Source organism: Haliotis rufescens, unplaced genomic scaffold, assembly GCF_023055435.1.
Source record: "Haliotis rufescens isolate VD_foot unplaced genomic scaffold, xgHalRufe1.0.p SCAF_8, whole genome shotgun sequence".
NCBI lineage: Eukaryota > Metazoa > Mollusca > Gastropoda > Lepetellida > Haliotidae > Haliotis > Haliotis rufescens.
This window is the reverse complement of record NW_025964372.1, coordinates 14,516,408-14,540,616: the sequence shown is the minus strand read 5'-3', so window position 1 is coordinate 14,540,616 and position 24,209 is coordinate 14,516,408. Positions and strand designations below refer to the sequence as shown.

At 42.1% G+C, this 24,209-nt stretch overlaps 3 protein-coding genes across 5 annotated transcripts in view; 1 reads left to right on the top strand and 2 right to left on the bottom strand.

Moving 5' to 3' along the window:
- The window catches only part of LOC124149013, a 32,766-nt gene extending 28,589 nt beyond the window's left edge, over window positions 1-4,177 (bottom strand). Inside the window, exons 1-2 of one of the 3 annotated variants that reach the window (XM_048389573.1) lie at window positions 4,113-4,177; window positions 399-461 (exon numbers count right to left, since the gene is read on the bottom strand). In XM_048389573.1, coding sequence (XP_048245530.1) covers window positions 399-461; window positions 4,113-4,162 — 113 coding nt within the window. In that variant the 5' untranslated portion in view covers window positions 4,163-4,177. Of the gene's footprint in view, window positions 1-398; window positions 462-1,136; window positions 1,240-4,112 lie in introns of those variants that run through there. The other 2 variants (XM_048389574.1, XM_048389576.1) reach the window with 2 other exon arrangements.
- A 3,013-nt stretch (window positions 4,178-7,190) lies between these two features.
- Window positions 7,191-10,491, bottom strand: LOC124138756. Its single transcript, XM_048389577.1, has 6 exons — window positions 10,386-10,491; window positions 9,456-9,518; window positions 9,089-9,237; window positions 8,511-8,657; window positions 7,911-7,948; window positions 7,191-7,355 (listed from the first exon to the last, which is right to left on the bottom strand). The coding sequence occupies exons 2-6, from the start codon at window positions 9,515-9,517 to the stop codon at window positions 7,245-7,247; spliced, it is 507 nt and encodes a 168-aa protein (XP_048245534.1). The 5' UTR covers window position 9,518; window positions 10,386-10,491; the 3' UTR covers window positions 7,191-7,244.
- Window positions 10,492-16,004: 5,513 nt separating this feature from the next.
- LOC124149060 lies at window positions 16,005-21,914 on the top strand. Its single transcript, XM_046520408.2, has 6 exons — window positions 16,005-16,156; window positions 16,579-16,700; window positions 17,738-17,883; window positions 20,514-20,681; window positions 21,205-21,290; window positions 21,764-21,914. Exons 1-6 carry the CDS (start codon window positions 16,151-16,153, stop codon window positions 21,815-21,817), a joined length of 582 nt encoding a protein of 193 aa, XP_046376364.2. The 5' UTR covers window positions 16,005-16,150; the 3' UTR covers window positions 21,818-21,914.
- The last annotated feature ends 2,295 nt before the right edge of the window (window positions 21,915-24,209 follow it).

Sequence of the window (24,209 nt, the reverse complement as noted above, 5' to 3'; positions counted from 1 at the left end):
AGTGAGTTTGTTGGGTGATATAGTGAGTGAGTGAGTTTGTTGGTTGATATAGTGAGTGTGTGAGTTTGGTGATATAGTGAGTGAGTGAGTTTGTTGGATGATATAGTGAGTGAGTGAGTTTGTTGGTTGATATAGTGAGTGTGTGAGTTGGGAGATATAGTGAGTGAGTGAGTTTGTTGGGTGATATAGTGAGTGAGTGAGTTGGGAGATATAGTGAGTGAGTGAGTTTGTTGGGTGATATAGTGAGTGAGTGAGTGAGTTGGGTGATATAGTGAGTGACAGTGAGTGCCAAGACCCAAGCCACCGGGGTTCGATTCTGGAGATGTTTGACATTCTAAGATAAAATTGTAGGAATTGTAGTTGTGATAAGAGCTTATTTAGTGAATGTCTTGATATACCTGGAGAAACCACAGGTCCCACAGAGCAGGAGGGCGGACACGGTGAGTCGGAGGGCAAGCATTCTGCAAACAAACTCATAGAGGTAATGGCGTTTCAATTGTTATGAGTTTGTCATATTATTGATCTGGGCCTGCGGGGTGTTGTTGCACATGTCCTAACCAGCAAAGTAGTGGTCGATAACACGAACATCAGTCAAATGTATCAATAGTAACAATATAAACTAACTGTAGCAATAGTTACAGTATAAACTAGCTGTAGCAATAGTTACAGTATAAACTAACTGTAGCAATAGTTACAGTATAAACTAGCTGTTTCAATAGTGACAGTATAAACTGGCTATATCAATCGTGACAGTATACACTAACTATAGCAATAGTGACAGTATAAACTAACTTATCAATAGTGACAGTATGAACTAACTGTAGCAATAGTTACAGTATAAACTATAACACGATTAATGCTGTTGACACGATGATTGTTTTTGAGTAGTAATACAATAGCAACACAGACAGCATATAACAACACAGACAGTATATAACATGACAGACAGTATATAACATCACAGACAGTATATAACATCACAGACAGTATTATAGCAACTTCAGTAATACATATTCAGCGGACACTGAGGGTGGCAACTTGCTATGTCGTACGACTGAAAATGAAACGAGTCATTCATCAGTACAAATGAATAAAGATAAAGTAAAGTATTTAAGTAAAATACGAAAAGTACGAACGTGTCTGAATGTACTGGATAACGACTCTAGCTTTGGCCAGATCCGTTTTCGACTGTTCAGCCTGTGTGCTAGCTCCGCCCCAATTGGAGGCAGACGCAGGGAGCTTTGACATGTGAGGGTCCAGAGGAGGGGTGTCCACATTTTGCAAACTGCATTTTAGAATCGAGGCTGACAACAATGCTTGCCGAGTTGCATGTACATCCATGTTGTCACGAGCGCCTGAACTGTACGTTTGCTGGACTTGAGAGGATTTTAAGAAACTCAGCTTGTTTTACATATACCCATGTCAGCAAACATCGACCGTGTTATTGCTTATTTTACAATGAAAGAAATCTCATTTCATCAGAATTATATGATGTCAATTAATCCAGAGTGGATAAGAAATAAACCATTCAGCCATTTGTTTTAACTGAAGATGTTTATTGAATTTAAATGCAATGTGAACCATGGTTCAGTAACACATAGTAATACTAATAATGTGTTGTCATGGAAACTATTTCAAGAGCTGAGGATGCCTGTTTACAAGGATGCCACGTCTCTGTCCATCCAACGTAACGTACTTCCGCAGAGGGATGCTGTATGACGTCCACACTCACATGGAGATACCACTGCTGACACCTATCGGAGGTACTTCCTTCCTCCTTACGTTATTATAAGGTTGACCGGTCAGTTCCGGGAATCTACACTATAACACCAGCAACTACTGTCACTTAGGTACGTCAATACCTCACAATACATACACCGATGCGTCAATGCTCCGATTTAAATTTCACTGAGTGAAACTGATTGCCTCACTCTGGCAGTGTGGGTTCGAATCCCGGACAGGACTCAACCTTAAAGAGTACTCCCCCCACCCCCCCCCCCCCCCCCCCGCCCTCATTGAATTGCACATATGTTGTTACCCAAGAGAATCTGTATAAATATGAATGCATGCTCAGCAAAGATGTTTTTGTATATATTCTATGTTTATATGTATATGTATAATGTTGTTGAAATAATTGTGTACCTCTGATGCCGCTGATAGCGGCCTAAGTGGAAATAAAGTTCAGTCCAGTTCAGTTAGGGGAGCCCGAAGTAATTGCAGATTAGGTTGTGAAGCAGGTTGACGAAACCCACTAGCACGACCACTGACAAATCAAGGATCATAATGTACGATTGGAATCTATCTTCATTTGATCATGGCATACGTTTCGTGAATTTGACGGTGTGTGTGTCTGCGCGCGTACATGTGTGTGTGTGTTTGTGTGTGTGTGTGTGTGTGTGTGTGCGTGCGTGCGTGCGTGCGTGCGTGCGTGCGTGCGTGCGTGCGTGCGTGCGCGCGCGCGTGCGTGCGCGCGCACGTGTGAGTGTACTTTGTGTGTTTGTTGAGAACACAAACACCCAGCCTTTACATTATTATTATTGTTATTATTATTGTTTCTGGTTTTATGCCGCTTTAGCAATACATCGTGCCTATACATTACCGAGTCTTGACCAAACAATCAGTGATTGACATTGTAAACATCGATTTACGCTGTCGGTTGCTAGGGGCCAAGTCGAACACATTATCTCGAGGGATTTCTAATTATTATTGAGTTATATATATATAGCATTTTCCGTCTACGAATTTCCCTTTTAAAATGGGCATTTACATGTTCAGATATACAGCATTACGCTTTAGTGATCGGATTGTATCAAACATTTTGAGGTGTTATTGTGGAGAAGCAGGTTATGAACACCGGCGGGTACACGACTACTGGGTATTACGGCTGATTAGAATCTTTGATGAGTTGATGGTGCGCAGATGGTGACTTGATCACGGTTGATTGATGGTTGGCGTTTTTTGATGTGGATTGCTCTTTTGAATTCCTAATCTTGAAGTCTTTGAGGCTGGTTGTAAGGGTTTTGATGTTGTCCCACTGTATGCTTTGTTTGTTTGTTTGTTGTTTGTTGTTTAACGCCGTACTCAGCAATATTCCAGCTATATGAGGCGGTATATAAATAATCGTGTCTGGACCAGACAACCTAGTGATCGACACCGTGAGCATCTATCAACGCAATTCGGATACGATGACATGCATCAACTAAATCAACGAGCCTGACCACCCGATCCCGTTAGTCGCCTCTTACGACATCAATAGTCGCCTTTTACGGCAAGCATGGTTTTGTTGAAGACCTATTCTACCCCGGACCTTCACGGGGCCCACTGAATGCTGTGGCTGGGGTTGTCACAGATATGGTAAAATGAAGCTGATTTAGAGTCAACTTTGGACACGACGCTCTGATGTTCTTAATGTTCATATTGAGGTAACTCAGAGTCAAGTAGTGCGTGAATGATTGAACTCTGTAAATGCAGCCTTTAAATAATCGAGTCTGGGCCATTTTCCCCAGTGGCTAAACATACATGATAAGCGTTTAATACCCTCGGGTCCTGGGTCCTGGGTCCTGGGTCCTGGGTCCCGCTGACACACATTTCGCCAGGTCACTTATTGACTCAGCTGATGCATTGTGCATTTGTGATCTACTCTACTGAGGAATCAACATTTTTGCCCGTGTTGAAATATATAGGTGTCATCTACTAAGTATAAAGTAAATACATATTTACGTTGATAGAAAGACAGGTCTAATCTGCAGGTGCTCTATATGACTTGCAGTTTCAAGAAGTAAAGGACAGGCGAAAGTGCTATGTCAGGATATCCGGGTTAAAAGCTGGATCAAGGGTTTCAAGGTTTAAGATGACGTGACAATATTTTGAATAGCTCCTTCGGTGGTACTTTCAAATGAACCACAATTTTTACCAGTTCTGCGGTCTGATGGTTAGAGTGCCTAACCACTGATCAGGAGGTTGTTGGTCTATTTCCCGTCATCCATAATGAGAGGTTTCAGTTCTTGCAATTGTCTTCGAGTTGACGTTTGAAACAAGCCCAAATTTAATCTCACAAGGAAAACTTCATAGAAAGAATGAGGTCTAACTTGGAAAAAGAAAAATCCTCCTACCTGGTCGTACTGTGAACAAGTAAAACTCCATCCCACGTCTTACTGCCCATAGAAAGTATAGTTTGGTTCAGTGGCAAGTACCAGCATAGTGCCTTATAATTTTTTTAGCGTAACCCTGTGTGAAAACAGTTAAGGGGTATATATTTGCCTCGACCTGAGAACATTCCTCAACAGGCCAACATGACCTCACCTATGTTTGATAACTGAGACGCATACGTCAGCAAACGTTTAGAAAAGATTACGTTCGTATATCCCCTTGCAATGCCACGACCTTCTTAGTGACAGGTATGGTACTGCAGTACCAGCCACTATCAGGCAACCCGTTTTGTTTCGTTTTGTATTCGTGCAGTCGTACAGGAATTAGTGCAGTCATACAGACAACCATGCGTCAAACAAACACCGTGTAGGCATACAGACAACCATGTTTCACACAAACACCATGTTGGCATACAGACAACCATGTGTCACACAAACCGTGACCGTGTAGGCATACAGACAACCATGCGTCACACAGGCACCATGTAGGCATACAGACAACCATGTGTCACACAGACACACAGACACCATGTAGGCATACAGACAACCATGTGTCACACAGACATCATGTAGGCATACAGACAACCATGCGTCACACAGACACCATGTAGGCATACAGACAACCATGTTTCACACAAACACCATGTTGGCATACAGACAACCATGTGTCACACAAACCGTGACCGTGTAGGCATACAGACAACCATGCGTCACACAGGCACCATGTAGGCATACAGACAACCATGTGTCACCCAGACACACAGACACCATGTAGGCATACAGACAACCATGCGTCACACAGACACACAGACACCGTGTAGGCATACAGACAACCATGCGTCATACAGACACCATGAAGACATACAGACAACCATGCGTCACGCAGACACCATGTAGGCATACAGACAACCATGTGTCACACAAACCGTGACCATGTAGGCATACAGACAACCATGCGTCACACAGGCACCATGTAGGCATACAGACAACCATGCGTCACACAGACACACAGACACCATGTAGGCATACAGACAACCATGCGTCATACAGACACCATGAAGACATACAGACAACCATGCGTCACGCAGAAACCATGTAGGCATACAGACAACCATGTGTCACACAAACCGTGACCATGTAGGCATACAGACAACCATGCGTCACACAGGCACCATGTAGGCATACAGACAACGATGCGTCACACAATTGACGCCTTCCGTATACTCTCTCACCCTGATTTTGTAGTCATTTTGTAGTCATCTGTTTTGCTCAGTTCTGTATTCTCTCTCTCTCTCTCTCTCTCTCTCTCTCTCTCTCTCTCTCTCTCTCTCTCTCTCGGACGGCTAAAACAACAGCGTTAAAACAATTAAATCTTTTGCCATTTTTACTGTTAAGCAGCCTCTCTATTATAAGCGACAAAACCAGGTCCATATTCATTAAAACTCTCTGCCAAAAACAGAGTCGATTGTACGATTCCGACAATATCATGATCATGAGAGCTTGAATGTTGTAACCTTGATCAACTTCTGAGCAAGAGTTGTAAGGCGCTCTTTGAAATATTGGTAGAAAGAGCACGCTCGATTGTACCTCAAAATGCTGGAGCTGCAGGAATATTGCTCGACGAGAGTTGACTGTTGGACTATTGAAGAATTTCATGAACAAAATAATCCTTATTGATTCTATAAGACCAGATCACATTTGATATTGATTTATTTTCAAAGTGTTTTATCCATCGGTATTACACCCACGCATAAAATTATAATTAACAATAGATATGATTGTCTAAAGACAATATGCACCATCTGAAATCGAGACGTTTTTGCGTGGTTTCTGGAGACAAGAACGATAACTTAATGAAAATGTGTCTATTTTCCCCTTTCTTCCTCCGATATTTATATTACCTCTAGGGGTACGTGAATGCCGATATATGTATTCCAAATAGGATTTTTTAATCCGTTTACGGAGCGTGTGATGTTTACACTTTCACTTGGACATTTAAATACTTTCTACGAATGCAATGAATTTCTCTCTCGGGAATTGAATTAATGTATTTAGTAAAATTGATATTCGCAATCACCTTTCACGATATTTGCAATTTAAGCATGTTTAAGTATATGAACAAATATAGAGCTCCAAAGACATCCAAAGATTTCTGTTTTGTCCAGTTCTAAATTTGTTTGTGGAATCAATGACTACAGTGAGTGAGTGAGTGAGTGAGTGAGTATGGTTTTAGCAATATTCCAGCAATATCACGGCGGGGGACACCAGAAATGGGCTTCACACATTGTACCCATGTCGGGATTCGAACCCGGGTCTTCGGCGTGACGAGCGAACGCTTTAACCACTAGGCTATCCGACCGCCCCCATCAATGACTACAAGTGAGTATGTGAGTATGTGAGTATGGTTTTTGCCCGCCTTTAGAAATACTCCAGCTGCATCACATCAGGGGACACAACAAATGGGCTTCCAACATTGTACCCACGTGGGAATCGAACCCGGGCCTTCGGTGTGACGATCGAACGCCTTAAGCTCTGGACTACCCCACCGCCCCTCAATCACTACAATCTCTACAAGCACCATCGAACAAAGTAGGTGAGGTGAGGTGAGATTTAACGTTCCGGTCAAGATTATTGCACTTAAGTAGCGACGTGCAAGAGTGAGTGTGTGAGTATGTGTGTGTGTGTGTGCGTGCGTGTGTGTGTGTGTGTGTGTGCGTGCGTGCGTGCGTGCGTGCGTGCGTGCGTGCGTGCGTGCTAGCACACCCGGATACAAATGCCACCTTTTAACACTAATACCTCACTCAGACACAGTATACTAACTCCGAGCCCACCAGCCCCTAATGCCGAGCGCCTGGCAGTGAAACACCAAGTACTATCTTTTAACACCTTTTGGTATGACGCGGCGGGGATCGAGCCCCCGACCTTCCGCTGTACAGGCAGACGCTCTACAACTAGACCACGGAGGCCTTCTCTTACAAAGTAACATACACCCGGCGATGATGGCATCATTGACAATTTCCCAAGGGAGGACAAAACACTTGCTATTACCAACAGTTTTATTGACGTTTCCACATTACAGGTGATTGTGGGTCCTTCTTATGTACACTTGACGTCCTCTGGTTTCAGTGCATTCACCTCGGCACACTGGACTCGGTCAACGGGGTCCTCCCTGTTCTTCGGGTCACCGCAGTACATGTTCTTGAAACGCTGAAGACAGGAGGAGAGTGAGTGAGTGAAATGGATACCTATCGCTCTTTGGGTAGTACATGATACTACTTCGGTCATTGTGTAATGTGTGATCAAATATGAAAGTAACACAGGCTATCAACGTTTATTTCGAACCCATGACTAACGGAATAAGTAGAGTGAGTGATTGCTGTGTTATGCCGCTTTCACAATATTCATGTCAAATCTGGACAGGGTAAACCAACAATGGGCTTCCTACAAATGAAGTGAACCGACGTGACGAGTGAACGCTTGAACATCTGTCTTTGGGCATATGGGAAGGTATTCGAAATGAAAGTTTATATTACTAAACCAGTGACATTATCACATGCCATGAAATTACAATACTGATATCGGAGAGTGGTATGTGTAGCTCCGGATTTAAAGGGACTTAATATATAACTCCGTTATAACTATATCTTAATTAAGTATATGAAGAAAACAATGGTTAACACTCCTTGAAAATAATGACTTGGTTTGTTTGCGAATTATTCGCAATATCGACACTCTTTATATCCGGACTGTTGATTTACTTACAGTGTATTGCGTCGCTAAGAAGTCGGCATTGGTAAAATCTGAAAAATAGATAAAAAAGTAAGTGAAATGTTGCTTTACGTCGCTTTAATTCCAGCTAAATCGCGACTGTCTGTTAATAACCATTGTTAACACGGTATTAACTCCATCAGCAGCGACTCACGTCGTCGGGTACGGTGACACATGGTCAGACAGGTCCCAAATTGTTTCCATTTGACCCTATGCGGCTCTTTCGAAATACACGATGTTTCAGGCACCTATTGTTGGTACCTGTTTAGTTGGACTTCAGGTGCATGCGTTTATTTTAGAACGTAATGTTGCAGGTTGGGCACCTTGAATCAAACTATTTCACAAATCATTTCGGACACTAGTTTTACTTGGGCACTAACACAACGTGACGTTTTCATGATGTTCTCTATCAGTTTAGTTCGTCATTCCGACGCTGTAAGACAGGGACATTGCGATCCACTTAGCCTGTTCTGGACGGAAATGTTACTGTTATAGATATTCCATGATTCATTAAATCGTTAGACGTTACACGGAATGTCGCCCGCTGAAACCGCCAGCGAAAGGACACAAATCTTCAAAATATATCTTACTTACTGAATGTCTTGAAGTCGTTTGCGGTCGCAAGGCCATCTTGGTTGGCGTCGAATAATTTGTACATGAATCGGCCGTATTGGTCGGAGAAGCCGTACCTACACGTCCATCTGGCCACGACCTCCCACTCTTGCATGATGCAAAGGTCATCTGTAGGTCAAATTATAAAATACCAAGTTTCTTCTCAAATATCGTACGCCACAATCATAGCCATATTGTTACCAAACACAAAATGTAGAAGTGAGGCTAAAATATGTCAAAAAACTGATTCTAGACGTTTTCAGGATTTTTTTTCTGATATTTCAAAATGAGGACGGGTTTGACCGAATATGATGTTCTTAGGGAAATAAGGAAAGCGGGAACAAAGAAATGGGTAAAACATCCTCATTGTTAGATTGCAGCCTCAGATGGTGGAGTCTTTTGTACTTTTTCTACGGTACTTGATCATGTCATAAATGCAATAACACACACACACACACACACACACACACACACACACACACACACACACACACACACACACACACACACACACACACACACACACACACACACACCCGACCTTACTAAACAGAACTTACCGTCGTAGTTGTAATACAGGACGTCTTTGCCGATGTCACTGCCGTCCACTCTGCCGTCACCGTTGACGTCGTTGTCAAGCAAAGCAGCACAGAACTTCCCTACAAGCTGCTCGGGAGGGTTGCAGTGGTTAAACAGGTTAAACCAAAACCTTCAAAAGTGAGTGAGTGAGTGAGTGACCACAGTTACCGATCAAGACCACCTGGTAAATTAATTCGCCCTTTACGACAAGAATAGATTTATGGGGATCTGTTCTAACGGGATGTTTGGTATTATGAGATGTAATCGTAGCAATTGTAGTATGATAAGAGCTTATTTAGAATATTTTTCAAATCAGGTGTTACAGTTTGGGTGAATGTCTTGATATACCTGGAGAAACCACAGGTCCCACAGAAGAGGAGGGCAAACACGGTGAGTCGGAGGGCAAGCATTCTGTGAAATAAAACACAGGCAAGTAATAACGTTTCTATTGGACAGGACCCGTGCAGTGTCATTGCGTATGAGCTGAGTAGCAAAGTATTGGTCGGTAACACGAACATAAGTCAAACCATTGAAGTACACAGTTCATCAACCTGGATGTTTTCTCAGTTGTCACACAGGATTGTTGTTGTTGAAACCGGCAACCACATCAAACCTGATCAAAGCTGCTTCAAGAAGGGACACTCATTGATCATATATTAAGACCCGAAAATGAAATAAAAAAGCACAATTAAACAGGAAATACACAGTCGCAGTATTTCTGGACTTCGGCAAAGCCTTCGACATGGTATGGCATGACGGAGTCCTCACAAAACTAGCACGAAATGGAGTTGAAGTAAACATGGCAAACTTCACAGACAGCTTCCTGCATAACAGGTCACTATCAGTTAAAATAGGGACAATCAATCTGATCCTATGTCACTGGACAATGGCAGCATTATACCCCTAACCCTCTTTAACATCATGATCAATGATCTATATGATAATGTCAACTCATCTACCCCAACTTCTAAATTCGCTGATGACGGAGTAATATGGATCACAGACAGAGATATTTCACAAATAGATGACTGGGACACCCGTGCCCCCTAAACACTTAAAACAGCAACATAATCAAGCAGGGGTTTCGGAAACAATTTATCCACGATGTGTTAGAGGGAAACCCATTAATTATAGTCGTTGTATCAGTAGTTATACTCTCTATGTGATATTGTCAAACTATATCATACAAGAGGGAATGCAAAAGTTAATTACATCTGTACAAGATTATCATTGAACTGTGTTGTAAGGTATTTTAGTAAAATACGAAAAAGTACGAACCTGTCTGAATGCACTGGATAACGACTCTAGCTTTGGCCAGATCCGTTTTAGACTATTCACACAGCAGCTAGCTCCGCCCCAATTGGAGGCAGGCGCTTTGCCAGGAGCTTTGCCAGGTGAGGGTCCAGAGGAGGGGTGTCCACGTTATGCTAACTTCAGCTGAGAATCGTGTCCGTTTACGCTAAAGAGAACCATATCTGTCAATATCATTTTTCTGTAATATATGTCACTTTCAACAGTCGGAAAAAATATAAAAGAGAGAGAGAGAGAGAGAGAGAGAGAGAGAGAGAGAGAGAGAGAGAGAGAGAGAGAGAGAGAGAGAGAGAGAGAGAGAGAGAGAGAGAGAGAGCTAAACAAAACGGATGACTAAATGACTACAAAATCAGAGAGAGCGAGAGAGAAATATACGGAAGGCGTCAATCGTTAGTAACAATAGCAATCATTCGGGCATCTGGCCAAGACTTATTATTTACAGGCAACCGCTTCAAGTGCGACGTTAATCAACACAGAAACAAACATCAAGTAAAGGCTCTTTCCCGTGGGTATTCGAGTTATGGGTCAATTTATGCCTTGACATTGTATCCTTCCAACATTCGTTTTACTGCAGTGCTTGCCGAGTTGCATGTACATCGAGGTTCTCACAAGGGCCTAAAAAGTTCGTTCTTTGGACTTGAGTGTATTTAAACAATCAGCTGGAATTGGATACATCCATGTAAGCAATACTATTGCTAATTTTACAGTGAAAAAAGTTCATCCGAATTATATAATCTCAATAAATCCCGAGCTGACAATTGCAAGAAACAAAACATTTAGCCATTTCTCCTCACAGATGTGCAAGAGAAATATTCCCATCCTCAACACTCGAAAATAGGAGAAGAGACAGAAATATTTGATTTTTATGACATCAAAAAATAAATTTTTAAGTCAAATAGTTTCTACATACATGAGAAAATGTACATGTTTCTATTTTTGTTTGCAGAACGACGTTGATCTGTGTTAATGAATCAAGGTAAGAGTAACTGGATTAAAGTGAACATCAAAGGCGCTTCCAGACACGTTCTACATAATTGCCATTTTTCGTCCACCCTAATACAAACCAGACCCAATAAAGCCTGTACTTAGACACGCCGGATAGGGTGTCTGCATACGAAGAAACCTTTGGATTTTGAACTACACACACGAAGTAGACCTTTCATTGCCTTTGGTGTTACCTGAGTTGTTTTGAGGCATCATAGATGCATCCCATTGATTTGTTATTGTTTTTGATAGATTAACTAATCAACATCAAACATGATCATTGCAAAATATATTTTTTAGTTCGAGTGTCAGTTACGAAAGTCGAAGAAGAGACATCAGAAGTGGATGGTATCAGAAGTTTATTCCAGCAGCTTGTGGGGGTAGATATCTATGTGCAGGAGGGGTTATTTTCAGACGCTATAGAAGAAATCGAGACTGGATTTCCTGGCGCTGCTTTGACAAAGACTGTGTATCGACTGCTTCCACATCAGACGACATCGTCACAATGGTTAGCAATGACCACAATCAACGCTTGTTCAGAATGACATGAAGGTAAGTGTCGTTCATAAATTAAATACCCTGTTAATAATATATTACCACAATAACACAAATAAGGTGAGGTGAGGTGAAATGGGGTTTAACGTCGCGTCCAAGATTATTGCACTTATATAGCGACGTGCATGTACGTGTGTGTGTTTGTGTGGCTGCTTGTACTAGTCCGGACTGATGCCGATATATAGTGTTAGCTCACTGAGATACCATGCCGCAGTTTAACATGAATACCCCACTCAGACACAGTATACTGACTCCGAGCCGACCAGTCCTTGTTTTAGCCCCTTAATGCCGAGCGCCAGACAGGGTAACAACAAGTACCATCTTCCGCTCTCCGGGCGGACGCTCTACCACTAGACCACGGAGGCGGTCTAACACAAATAATAAACAAACAGTAACAAGTTTACTAATACTTTTATTGGATTTTATTTTATTAGATGCATATATAAAATATGCGTGGATAAGAAATAAAACATTCAGCCATTTGTTTTTATTGAAGATGTTTATTGATTTGAAATGTCATGTGAACCATGGTTCAGTAACACATACATTGTAGTAATACTAATAATGTGTTATTATGGGAACAATTTCAAGGAGTGTTGTTATTATTATAATATTTATTCATTTCAGGTGAGGCAGACTCCAGCGAGCACCCACATCTTAGCCAAAGTCATCTCTAGATCCAATGCCATCTATGTTGGATGAAGAGGCCATCAAACTGGAGCTCATGTAGTCTCCCAGATGCCAACATTTAAACGCGTCGCACAAGAAGATCCGTTCTTCCGAAGAGACCGACCATCAGACAAGGCCTGTTCACAGCGGATGGTTAATACTTCGAACAGTTCCTGCTGAAGGATGACTGAGTGGACAACAAAATGCGGATCTTCGCCACTGACAGCACTTGTTGCATCTGTCTTCATCCTATCTATGCCATCAATGTAATGTTAATTATGTAAATGTATATACATGTTTTATTGTACAGAATATAAATATAGTATACATAAATCATGAAATGAATTGCCAATAAATGAAGTGAAAGAAGTAAAAAAAAAGTTTTATATTTTATCAAATTGACAAAATGGTCGGAGACGGTATGTATTGATAAATTCACACACAGTTGACCATATGTGTAGCGACACACCTAAAACCGGATCAGCTGGGTACGAAATCTGTATTAACTGGCAAGATTAACATGGTTGAACCTATCTAGTTTAATAGCCTAAATAGTCAAATGCACAATGTGGACCTGTTTGGGTGTGCATTAACCCCGGACAGGTCGACTGAAGAGTTCTGTGATGACTACACTGAAGGGGTATTCTATTGTACAGCTGGACAGACTTATACTTGTCATACGTCGCTTTGACCTGGACACAGTGACTTCCGAACACAGGGCATTTGTACTTGGTGACTTCACAACGTCCGGCAGCCTCGTGCTATAAACGTTCACCAAACATCCGAATCTCGTTATTGAAATGAATGACAACTAGATCATGTCTGCACGACAGAGTGGATATCTAAAGGACATTGTTATCGATGTGCCACCATGTCTGACTTTATGATTGCATGTTCGTCTTTATGACTGCATGTATTCCTGCGTGGTATAAATGAATGCTTGTCCGTGTGAGCGCATGGTTATCCGTGTGACTGCATGGTGTGACTTGAGCACGCTTTTCTGTATGACTGAATGCTTTTTGTATCCCTACATGGTGTCTGTGTGACGCTTGGTTGTCTGTATTCCTACATGGTGTTTGTGTGACGCATGGTTGTCTGTATGCCTACATAGTGTCTGTGTGACGCATGGTTGTCTGTATGCCTACATAGTGTCTGTGTGACGCATGGTTGTCTCTATGCCCACATGGTGTTTGTGTGACGCATGGTTGTCTGTATGCCTACATGGTGTTTGTGTGACGCACGGTTGTCTGTATGCCTACATGATGTTTGTGTGACGCATGGTTGTCTGTATGCCTACATGGTGCTTGTGTGACGCTTGGTTGTCTCTATGCCTACATGATGTTTGTGTGACGCATGGTTGTCTGTATGCCTACATGGTGCTTGTGTGACGCTTGGTTGTCTGTATGCCTACATGGTGTTTGTGTGACGCACGGTTGTCTGTATGCCTACATGATGTTTGTGTGACGCATGGTTGTCTGTATGCCTACATGGTGTTTGTGTGACGCATGGTTGTCTGTATGCCTACATGATGTTTGTGTGACGCATGGTTGTCTGTATGCCTACATGGTGCTTGTGTGACGCTTGGTTGTCTGTATGCCTACATGGTGTTTGTGTGACGCACGGTTGTCTCTATGCCTACATGATGTTTGTGTGACGCATGGTTGTCTGTATGCCTACATGGTGTTTGTGTGACGCATGGTTGTCTGTATGCCTACATGATGTTTGTGTGACGCATGGTTGTCTGTATGCCTACATGGTGTTTGTGTGACGCTTGGTTGTCTGTATGCCTAAATGTTGATTGTGTGACGCATGGTTGTGTCTGTATGCCTACATGGTGTCTGTTTGACGCATGATTGTCTGTATGCCTACATGGTGTCTGTGTGACACATGGTTCTCTGTGTGCCTACATGGTGTTTGTGTGACGCACGGTTGTCAGTGTGACGCATGATTTCCTGTACGACTACATGATTTCTACAATTTCTACAATTTATTGTATGACTGCATGGTTGTCGTTACGACTGCATGGCTGTCTTTACGACTGCATGGTTTCCTGTACGACTGCATGATTTCCTTGGGTGTCTGAATGAATGTGTAGTTGCCACTTTAACTACAGGGTTATCTGCATGGATTTGTTTGAGTGCATTTGTGTCTATATGACCGTTGTGAATATGTGAGACTGCATTGGTACTATCTATATGATATTTGTTATTTGTGACTGCACTCAGCGAATGGTTGAGTGCTTACAGTGTGTATTTCTGACTTCATGCTTCATATTTGATATAATAACTAAGAGTGCATGGCAGTCAACAAACAATTAGGCAATTCCGAAACACTCATGGCGGTCCCTACCTTATCCAAAAAGTACGTTTAAAAGTTTGCCACACTGATGCCTGACTGTGAGTACTTCTACATTGATTCATATTTTCCATACATGGTAATGCATGATGCACGTGTAGAGATCACAATCTGCACCAATCTGCACCGTCACTGTGCATCAACGACATACACGCATGCCCTCCTGGGAAACACACATGTCGTCATTTTTCATATTTACTCACAGTACCTTAAGTATATAAATATTTACGTTGATAGAAACACAGGTTCAGTTTTCTGCGCTCTAAATGACTTGCAGTTTGTAGAATTAAGGGGGAAGGGGGAGGGTCAAGACACAGTATCCACAGTGTACACAATATCCAGATTAAAAACTGTTCACGTCTGAAGGGTTAAGATAAAGAAACAGTATCTACTGCGCCGTTGGTGAATGGGTTGTACACTGGCCAAAGTCGCCCTGAATGCGTACAGAATGCGATGTCTGGGTTCGGATCCGAGTTTCGCCCCGATTGACAACATGAATGATTGACAACATGAGCAGCGATCTACGCAATTGAGATTGGGATTTTGTAAATGACATCTCATACGAGAGCGAGAGAGAGAGAGAGAGAGAGAGAGAGAGAGAGAGAGAGACAGAGAGAGAGAGAGAGAGAGAGAGAGAGAGAGAGAGAGAGAAAATATGGAACGCGTTTTGTCGCTTATATGAAGTACATGTCAGTAAAAGGTTAAGTAAATGTGAGAGGGAGGATGCTTGATAGTAAAAATGGCAAAAGATTTAATTGATTTAACACTGTTTTTCAGACGTCCGTGAATCCCAGTCTTGCAAAATGGCCTGAATAGTGCTGAAGGCGGTGCAAAACCCCTCTCACCCTCAATGTAACGGTTGCATGCACACATTCAATAAAACCCCAGATTCTTATTTTCTTGTCTGATTCCCGAACAAAAGGTCACCACGACCGACGGTACACTAAACGAATATCAGTAGTTTGTGCAGATGTAGAAGGCACTGCCGGACCAACACGGCAAATAATCCCAGCACTAAATATTGCAAATACGTACGGATGTGCGTCCTGTCTAGAGCCCCACTTTGATTGATAGGTTGAGTTTGCTGACTAACAAGCAAAGCAGGGCTCTGCTCCAAGAAACAAACCCACCAAGCCTGGCTCTGCAGTTGCTCGCTAGAAGAGTCGAGAATGAAGGTGAGCTCGAAATGAACTGGGCATCCACTTCGTTTTAAAGCTTTGTTAAGTATTATTAACATAGAAATCCTAATCAGTGTGAGTTATATAGAATGTCCATTGTTTTGCTGTTGATGTCTGTTGCCATGTGGTTGACTTTAATTCTGTTCAGTTAGAATGTGCTATTCAAGAATGCTTTAAGACCTTTTTGTGAAAATGTTCGGGAAAATTGTGTTCTGATGTTAGTATGTATATCACTCATTATCATTCGTTAAAATAATTTATCAATATCACCAACGTAATGTATTCAATAAATAACGTTTTAACGTCTTGCAGAATTAGTGTAAGTATATGTTTTTTGGTATTCTTCATTGTTTTGTTGTGCTGCTGAATAACAATATGCCTTTGGAGTAAAAAACTAAGCTCTTGTAAACCCAACACAGATGATGTGCAGAGCGTTGTTGTGTCTGGCCCTAGTCGTGGGTTCTGTATCTGCCATGGAAAGCTGGTTCAGCAACAACAAGATGACAGAATGCGGCGACTTCCAAATCCAAACCAAGGGCAGGTGGGAACTACAAATTAGTATTTCAATTTCAATAGTCGTACATTTATAATAACTACAGCTTGTAAGTACCAGACCGCCTTATGTGTCAATCTGCTGTGGGAGAAAATAATGAAGTGATGCACGTGTTAGACGCTTACCACTCTTGAGAAACCCGCGAGCACTGGTATGGTGCTACCAAACCATGGGTGATAGTTAGAAGGAATGTGGGATTCGAACCCACGATAATACGGTCCCGGCACAAAATATGAGACACACATCTGCATATCTTAGACAACTGATCCACTCGTGCGCTGGTCTTGCGTTGAAGTAATTGTACATTTATAACGTCATGATATTTTAATAGAAGCGACCTGGCTTAGGCGAAGTTTAACTAAAGTTTTATTTTACCGCCACGGGTGATTATCCAAAGAAATACTACCGGATGGGCAACGGTTTGGTTCCATAACCGTACCAGGATACGCTGGTGGTGATCAGATTTTGATCTTTGGTTTGTCAGCACCATCTTCGTGCTCGTGGAATTCAGCAAAATAGTTATAGCCTCCGGCCTGCGTCACTTGGGGCATTTCTCTTAAGGTAATCAGAATTTATCTTCTCTTATTTTGTTCAAATGAACAATTTACTTGCCTTTGCATGTATTTGTGACGGTGCCACTGGTGGGTAGGATATGATCATCGTTTCGCGAACACCTGGTCTCGTCACACGTGATAGTAATTTAGGAACGCATGCTTATGATGTAGTGGGAGTCGTGCTTTGAGTCGCCCCTGACAACCATGAGCTACTGGGAACATTCTGGTACCTAGGGTCCCCATGCTGTCAGAGTTGCAGTACCCATAATATGCACAGAAAACAAATCAGTTGAAAAAGAATTTTGTCAGAGTGAAAATATTTTAGCAGAGAAAAACGGTTTCTGCCTCAAGACTAAATCTTGGTTACATCAAGTCATTTTTCTTGTATATGTGGGATATTGTTTATTTTAGGTCGGGTGGTTCAATGTTATTTAATGTGACGCCTGACTCCATCATTTTGTATTCTCGCAGGCTCTCCAGCAAACCCATGACTGATGTTGACACGCGTCAAGTTCTGGCTGACATCAAAGCTTTCGACACCAACAAAGATGGCTACGTCACTTCCGCCGAAACGAGGGACCCAACTGTTGCAGCTACCTTCGACAGTGACCTTAACCGTAAGTATTTGTTCAAAAAAAGGTTATTCAGAATCACATTACGACCTTGCCTGATCACTACTTTTGCTACATTGGCCTGACATCTTACCCGAGGGTACAGTGGGAACACATTGCAGCCCCTGGAGCTACTCAAGAAGCGTTATACGTAATTTTTCCAATCCCCAAATAGCAAAGATCTTGTGGGCTCGCCTGCCATAACTCACAGTGCAGAGTTAGTCCCCTTTGCTGTGCAAGGATCAGCCGATCGTTCTTTTACATTCCGCATTCACTCTGATGATGAGACAGCAATAAATCCGTTTGTGTATTAATGTGTGTGATGGACATCTACAGCCTGCATGACATAAATGTTACACGCCGTCATATGACATGAAGTTAAAACCAACTTACTCACCTAACATGCTACAATGAGGTGCACAAGGATGATACATTCATCTGCGGTGCATGAATATGTATAAAGTACAGGTCAAGCACTTCATCGAAATCTTTCTGTTTCATATACCATAATATATCCAAATATCGATGTCATGGAACATCAACCGAATAATCACACTAGGAATAACCACAGATAATGGTTTGCTCTGTATGAAATCCTGATATTGACGATACCTTTTTATTATTATGAGCATTTTATTGGTGAATGTTTTTGTTGTTGTTACCAGACTCAGGTTTCGCTGATGTGACGATAAATCATAACACGTTATTTACATAACGATATGAATACATTCTATACCTGAGGTATACAATCAGTCTTTCAGGAGGCCCCGTAGTACTGATTTTATGAGCGCCTCATTCGGTTTGTCGACGGTCTTTTTTTTTAAAACCGCGGTGTTCTCAATAAATATGAAATTGCCCCATATCTTTAATAACGTCCTGTCTGGATTTGGTTTTGTTTGGTTTGTCGTTTAACGCCGCACTCAGCAATATTCCAGCTACAAATGTATATGACTGCGGTCTGTAAATAATCGAGTCTGGACCAGACAATCCAGTGATTAATATCATGAGCATAAATCCACGCAAATGGTTGGTTGGTTGGTTTATTGTTTAACGCCGCACTCAGCAATATTCCAGCTATATGACGGCGGTCTGTAAATAAACGAGTCTGGACCAGACAATCCAGTGATTGATATCATGAGCATCGATCCACACAATTGGGTCCACGCAATTGGGATGGATGACATGCATCAACTAAGTCAGCGAGCCTGACCACCCGATCCCGTTAGTCGCCTCTGACGACAAGCATAGTCGCCTTTTACGGCAAGCATGGGTTGCTGAAGACCTATTCTACCTCGGATCTTCACGCGTCTCCTGTCTGGAATATTCTATATTTGATTTACCTCCGTTCGTATATCGGTTGATAAGAGACATTGTTAACATTGAAATCTGTTCACATTTGTTAAATGTGTTAATTGCAAAATGTGTGTTCGGCGGATTTGTAATGAAAATAATAAAGGAACATTTTTAGATAATTGTATTGTAGCGACTATTAGAACGTCGTCAGGGATTGACAAATACGCTGGCCCACATAACACGTGTCAGTAAATCAGAACAACGAATTATAAAAAAGGGTAGGTCGAATTGATTTGTGGAAAATATGTAACGTATACCCACGAGCGACGGATCCTTGCACAGCAAAGGGGCACAAGTCTGCTCTGCGAGTTCTGGCAGCTGAAACCAGATGAGCTTTTACAATACAAATACAATCATAGACGAATATTTACGTAGAACGATACAATTATATATGGATATGTATTTCTTTTGTCTATTTATATTTTTCTTGGGCCGGTGATGTGTCTGCGACAATGTACTGATAACTTTTGAAGAAAATAAATGTTTAACTCTGACGATATCGTATGTTCTTGTCTTTAGCAGTTAACGCTGCGGTCGATCGTTGCACCTACATTTCGTAGTTCTTGTCTTCAACAGCTGACGCTCCAGTCGATCGTAACACAAATATTTCGAATGTTCTTGTCGTTTACAGTTATCGGTTTGGTCGATCGTTGCACCTGCATTTGTATGTTCTGCCCATGAGCAGCCAACACTTTGGTCGTTCGTAACACCTGCATTTCTTATGTTCTTGTCTTGAGCAGCTGAGCCTTTGGTTTATCGTTACACCACACCTCGTAGTTAAAGCTCGTGGTTAACGCTTTGATCGATTTTAACACCTACATTTCTTATGTTGTTCTCCTGAGCAGCTAATGCTTTGATCGATTTTAACACCTACATTTCTTATGTTGTTCTCCTGAGCAGCTAATGCTTTGGTCGATTGTAACACCTACATTTCGCATGTTGTTCTCCTGAGCAGCTAATGCTTTGATCGATTTTAACACCTACATTTCGTATGTTGTTCTCCTGAGCAGCTAATGCTTTGATCAATCGTAACACCTACGTTTCGTATGTTGTTCTCCTGAGCAGCTAATGCTTTGATCAATCGTAACACCTGCGTTTCGTATGTTGTTCTCCTGAGCAGCTAATGCTTTGGTCGATTGTAACACCTACATTTCGTATGTTGTTCTCCTGAGCAGCTAATGCTTTGATCGATTGTAACACTAACGTTTCGTATGTTCTCCTGAGCAGCTTATGCTTTGATCGATTGTAACACCTACGTTTCGTATGTTTTTTGTCGTGTGCAGTTACCGCTGGAGTCGATCGTTGCACCTTCGTGATGATGGCGAAGAAGCGATATGACATCAGCACAGGTGTCGCAGCCCGCCTCTTCGACCTTCAGGACTCCAACAATGACCTCATGATAACCGTAGCGGACCAGGACGCGGCTGCCTTCAAATTGTTGGATAAGGATGGTGGGTTCACGATAACTTGGCAAATATTGATGTACAAAATCTTCACATGGACATCCACTCTCTACATTTTACAGTCACATTGTTTAAGGGCACGGATGACTCAGTTGCCGGATACGACGAAGTTCACTGAACAGACTTGCATCTCGTTGGCATGCAAGAATTACATGATCATTGGTTTGAATCCCAGATTCTTAGCTTACCTGTGCTCCTGGATTTCATCCAAAAGCATCAACAGTGTTTTGAACTTCGAACATAACGAAACAACAAAACGTATTTATTTGCTCTTTGAATTTTCTTTAAAATGGAATACATAAATATATAATTCATATTAGTTGGTTATACTGGCGTTTGTTTGTGGCCTTCAGTTTTCGCAAGCCATTTGACGGAAAACCCAACCAGAAACACACATAACACCGCCAGCTCCTCCAGCTCGACACAAACATCCAGCAAGCAGATAAGAAATGTGTAAATGCAACATTGATGAGAAGTCAGCACGCAATAAAGTGTATTTGTTTGCCTGCAGGTGATGGCCAAGTGTCTGTGTGTGAAGCCTTCAAGGGATTCATGGCCAGCCTGGAGGATTTGGAAAACAAGGTCTACACCACGGAGGTATTTCATGACGCGTCAGCAATATTTAACCTTTGCTGCGACATTGTAGTGTGTACTGCTCCGCATTTACTATCCCGCATCCGATGATACCTAATACGTAACTAGGACTGACGTTTTCATCAGGTTCAAAGGTAAATGGTTTGGTTACACATGGGGTATAACATGTCCACGATTCTATGAAGTTTGCATTCTGGAAAGAGCTTGTAGATGTCGGTACAAAATACAGCATCAGACTTCAGTAGAACGTGATGAAGGCGTGAATCCTAGCTACGAGTGTTTTAGCGATCAGTAGATGTCGGGTAGTAAAGCGGCGCAATACATAGCTACTATTTCCCATCTAACTTTTAGCCCTGGACCTAGTCATGCTTCAATAAACTTAAGAAAAAGCACGACCTTACAATTATCTCTGTAAGTGTTGTATACAATTAGCAAGCGAAAACGAGATTTACTGGCCACTATTTCTGTTTCCACAGCTGAAGTATAGCAACATCGCCTACAAGTACAGGAAACCCCCACCCACATCCTAATCCGCAATGTTCGCCATGGCAACAAAGGGGCCGACGGACATGTGACCGCAAGGACGATAAATGTAATGCTTTGTTAATAAAGTGATACATACTCATCTGTTGCTTGGACTTGTCCTATTGCCTTGATGTACATACGCATACATGTATATGGCTCAGTCATCAAAGTCGCCGCCATTCGCTTTACAAAGGTGCTTTCCTATGCGTACCAGGAACCTATGACGGGAGTCCCAGATTGTCCATAATTTGGGGCTGATAAACACAATGGCCATGTTCGTGGCTTCAGCCCTGCATCACTTTAGACTTCCTCCCTCTGATCGAGCTCGCACGCCGTGATATGATAGAATAATGTACAAAAGCGGCCTTAAACCGATCTCGTTCCCTGTTCTGAACTCAACAATCATAAACCATAAAATACCTACCTTCGCGTTTCATCTTATCTTTTAAAGGTGAAAACTACTTGCAACACAGTGAAGCAACTGAACCTTTCAGAAAGTTTGATCTCCACCATGTTATTGTTTTCGAAATGGTCACTTTGATTACCACATATCAAGTAGATGACCGTCACAATACAAGTTATGTCCAATAAACTTGAACGACTGAAGGGCGGTGGTGACGCATAGTGGATCAAGCGTTGCCTGGTTCGTCTCGTTGAAGATTCTGGTTCGATTACTTACTTAGGTACAATACGCCAGACCCATTTCCCATGATGCAAAGCTACCCACGCCATGATTTTGCCAAAAGCGGCGTATAACATCATTCAATCACTTACCCTTCACTCGGGAGATGTTCTTGTCATCATCCAAAAGCGGTATCATTTAAATCAACCTGTGTGTCAACACAAAAACGTCTTGACTTTGAACTTCCTTCTTTATCCTTAGTTTCATGTTCCATGTACCATGCGTTATAACAATTGCGTTAACCGCGCGTTTACCGTAAAAAAAAAGAGATAAAAAATAGAAAGGTCAAGGTCGCTTCAGGGAGTCGACCATGTGATTGGATGTGAAACACGCATAAAGCATAATATAACATAGAAAATCAAATGTGTGAGTTGGGTTTAACGCCATTTTTAACAGTATTCCAGTTATATCATGGCGGTCTGTAAATAATCGAGTCTGGACCAGACAATCTCAGGCAACTGAGGTCGATGACATGCATCAACCAAGTCAGCGAGCCTGACCACCCGATCCCGTTTGTCACCTCTTACGACCAGCATAGTCGCCTTGTACGGCAGGCATGGGTTGCTATTCTATCCTGGATTAGTGCTGGGATCATTTGCCGTGTTGGCCCGGCAGTGCCTTCTACATCTAAACTAAACACTGATATTCGTTTAGTGTACCGTCGGTCGTGGTGACCTTTTGTTCGGGAATCAGACAAGAAAATAAGAATCTGGGGTTTAATTGAATGTGTGCATGCAACCGTTACATTGAGGGTGAGAGGGGTTTTGCACCGCCTTCAGCAATATTCCGTTTTTTTTGCAAGAATGGGATTCACGGACGGCTACAAAAGTAGTGTTAAAACAATGAAATCTTTTGCCATTTTAACTACCAAGCAGCCTCTCTCTTTCTCTCTTGCGTAGATCGATGCTCATGATGTCAATCACTGGATTGTCTTTTCTAGACTCGATTATTTACAGACCGCCATCATATAGCTGGATTATTGTTGAATGCGGCGTAAAACAACAAACATACGAAGACACAGGTTTGGCGCTGACAGTCCAAGCATCGTAATCGGGGCGAACCTCGGATCCGAACCCAGACATCGCATTCTGTACGCATTCAGGGCGACTTTGGCCAGTGTACAACCCATTCATCTACTCCAACGGCGCAGGCGAGACTGTTTCGTTATCTTAACCCTTGAGACGTGAACAGCTTTTAATCTGGATATTATGTACACTAGGGATACTTTGTCCTGAACCCCACACCCCTTCACCCCCTTATTCTAGAAGCTGCAAGTCATTTAGAGCGCCAGACGCTATCAACGTAAATATTCATATACTAAGGTACTGTAGGTTAACATCAAATGTGGTCGCATGTGTGTTTTCTAGGAGGGGTATGCGTGTATGTCGTGATGTACAGTGACGATGCAGATTGGTGCAGCTTGTGATCTCTATACGTGCATCATGCATTACCATGTATGGAAAATATAAGAATCACTGTAGAACTACACACAGTCAGGCATCTCTATATGTGACAACATATTGTTGACTGCCATGCACTCTTAGTTAATATATCAAATATGAAGCATAAAGTGAGAACTACACACTGTAAGCACTCAACCATGCGCTGAGTGCAATCACAGACAACACATATTATATAGATAGTACCAATGCAGTCAAGAGTTCATACAAGAAATCATGCAGTCATACAAGAAATCGTGCAGCATACAGACAACC

Coding starts and splice junctions, on each gene's coding strand:
- LOC124138756 (XM_048389577.1), bottom strand. CDS start 9,517: ATGCTTGCCCTCCGACTCACCGTGTTTGCCCTCCTCTTCTGTGGGACC. Junction 7,949..8,510: donor AAACGACTTCAAGACATTCA/GTAAGTAAGATA, acceptor TCTATTTTTCAG/ATTTTACCAATGCCGACTTC. Junction 7,356..7,910: donor TCTTAGCGACGCAATACACT/GTAAGTAAATCA, acceptor TCCTGTCTTCAG/CGTTTCAAGAACATGTACTG.
- LOC124149060 (XM_046520408.2), top strand. Junction 16,701..17,737: donor CAAATCCAAACCAAGGGCAG/GTGGGAACTACA, acceptor GTATTCTCGCAG/GCTCTCCAGCAAACCCATGA. Junction 20,682..21,204: donor CAAATTGTTGGATAAGGATG/GTGGGTTCACGA, acceptor GTTTGCCTGCAG/GTGATGGCCAAGTGTCTGTG.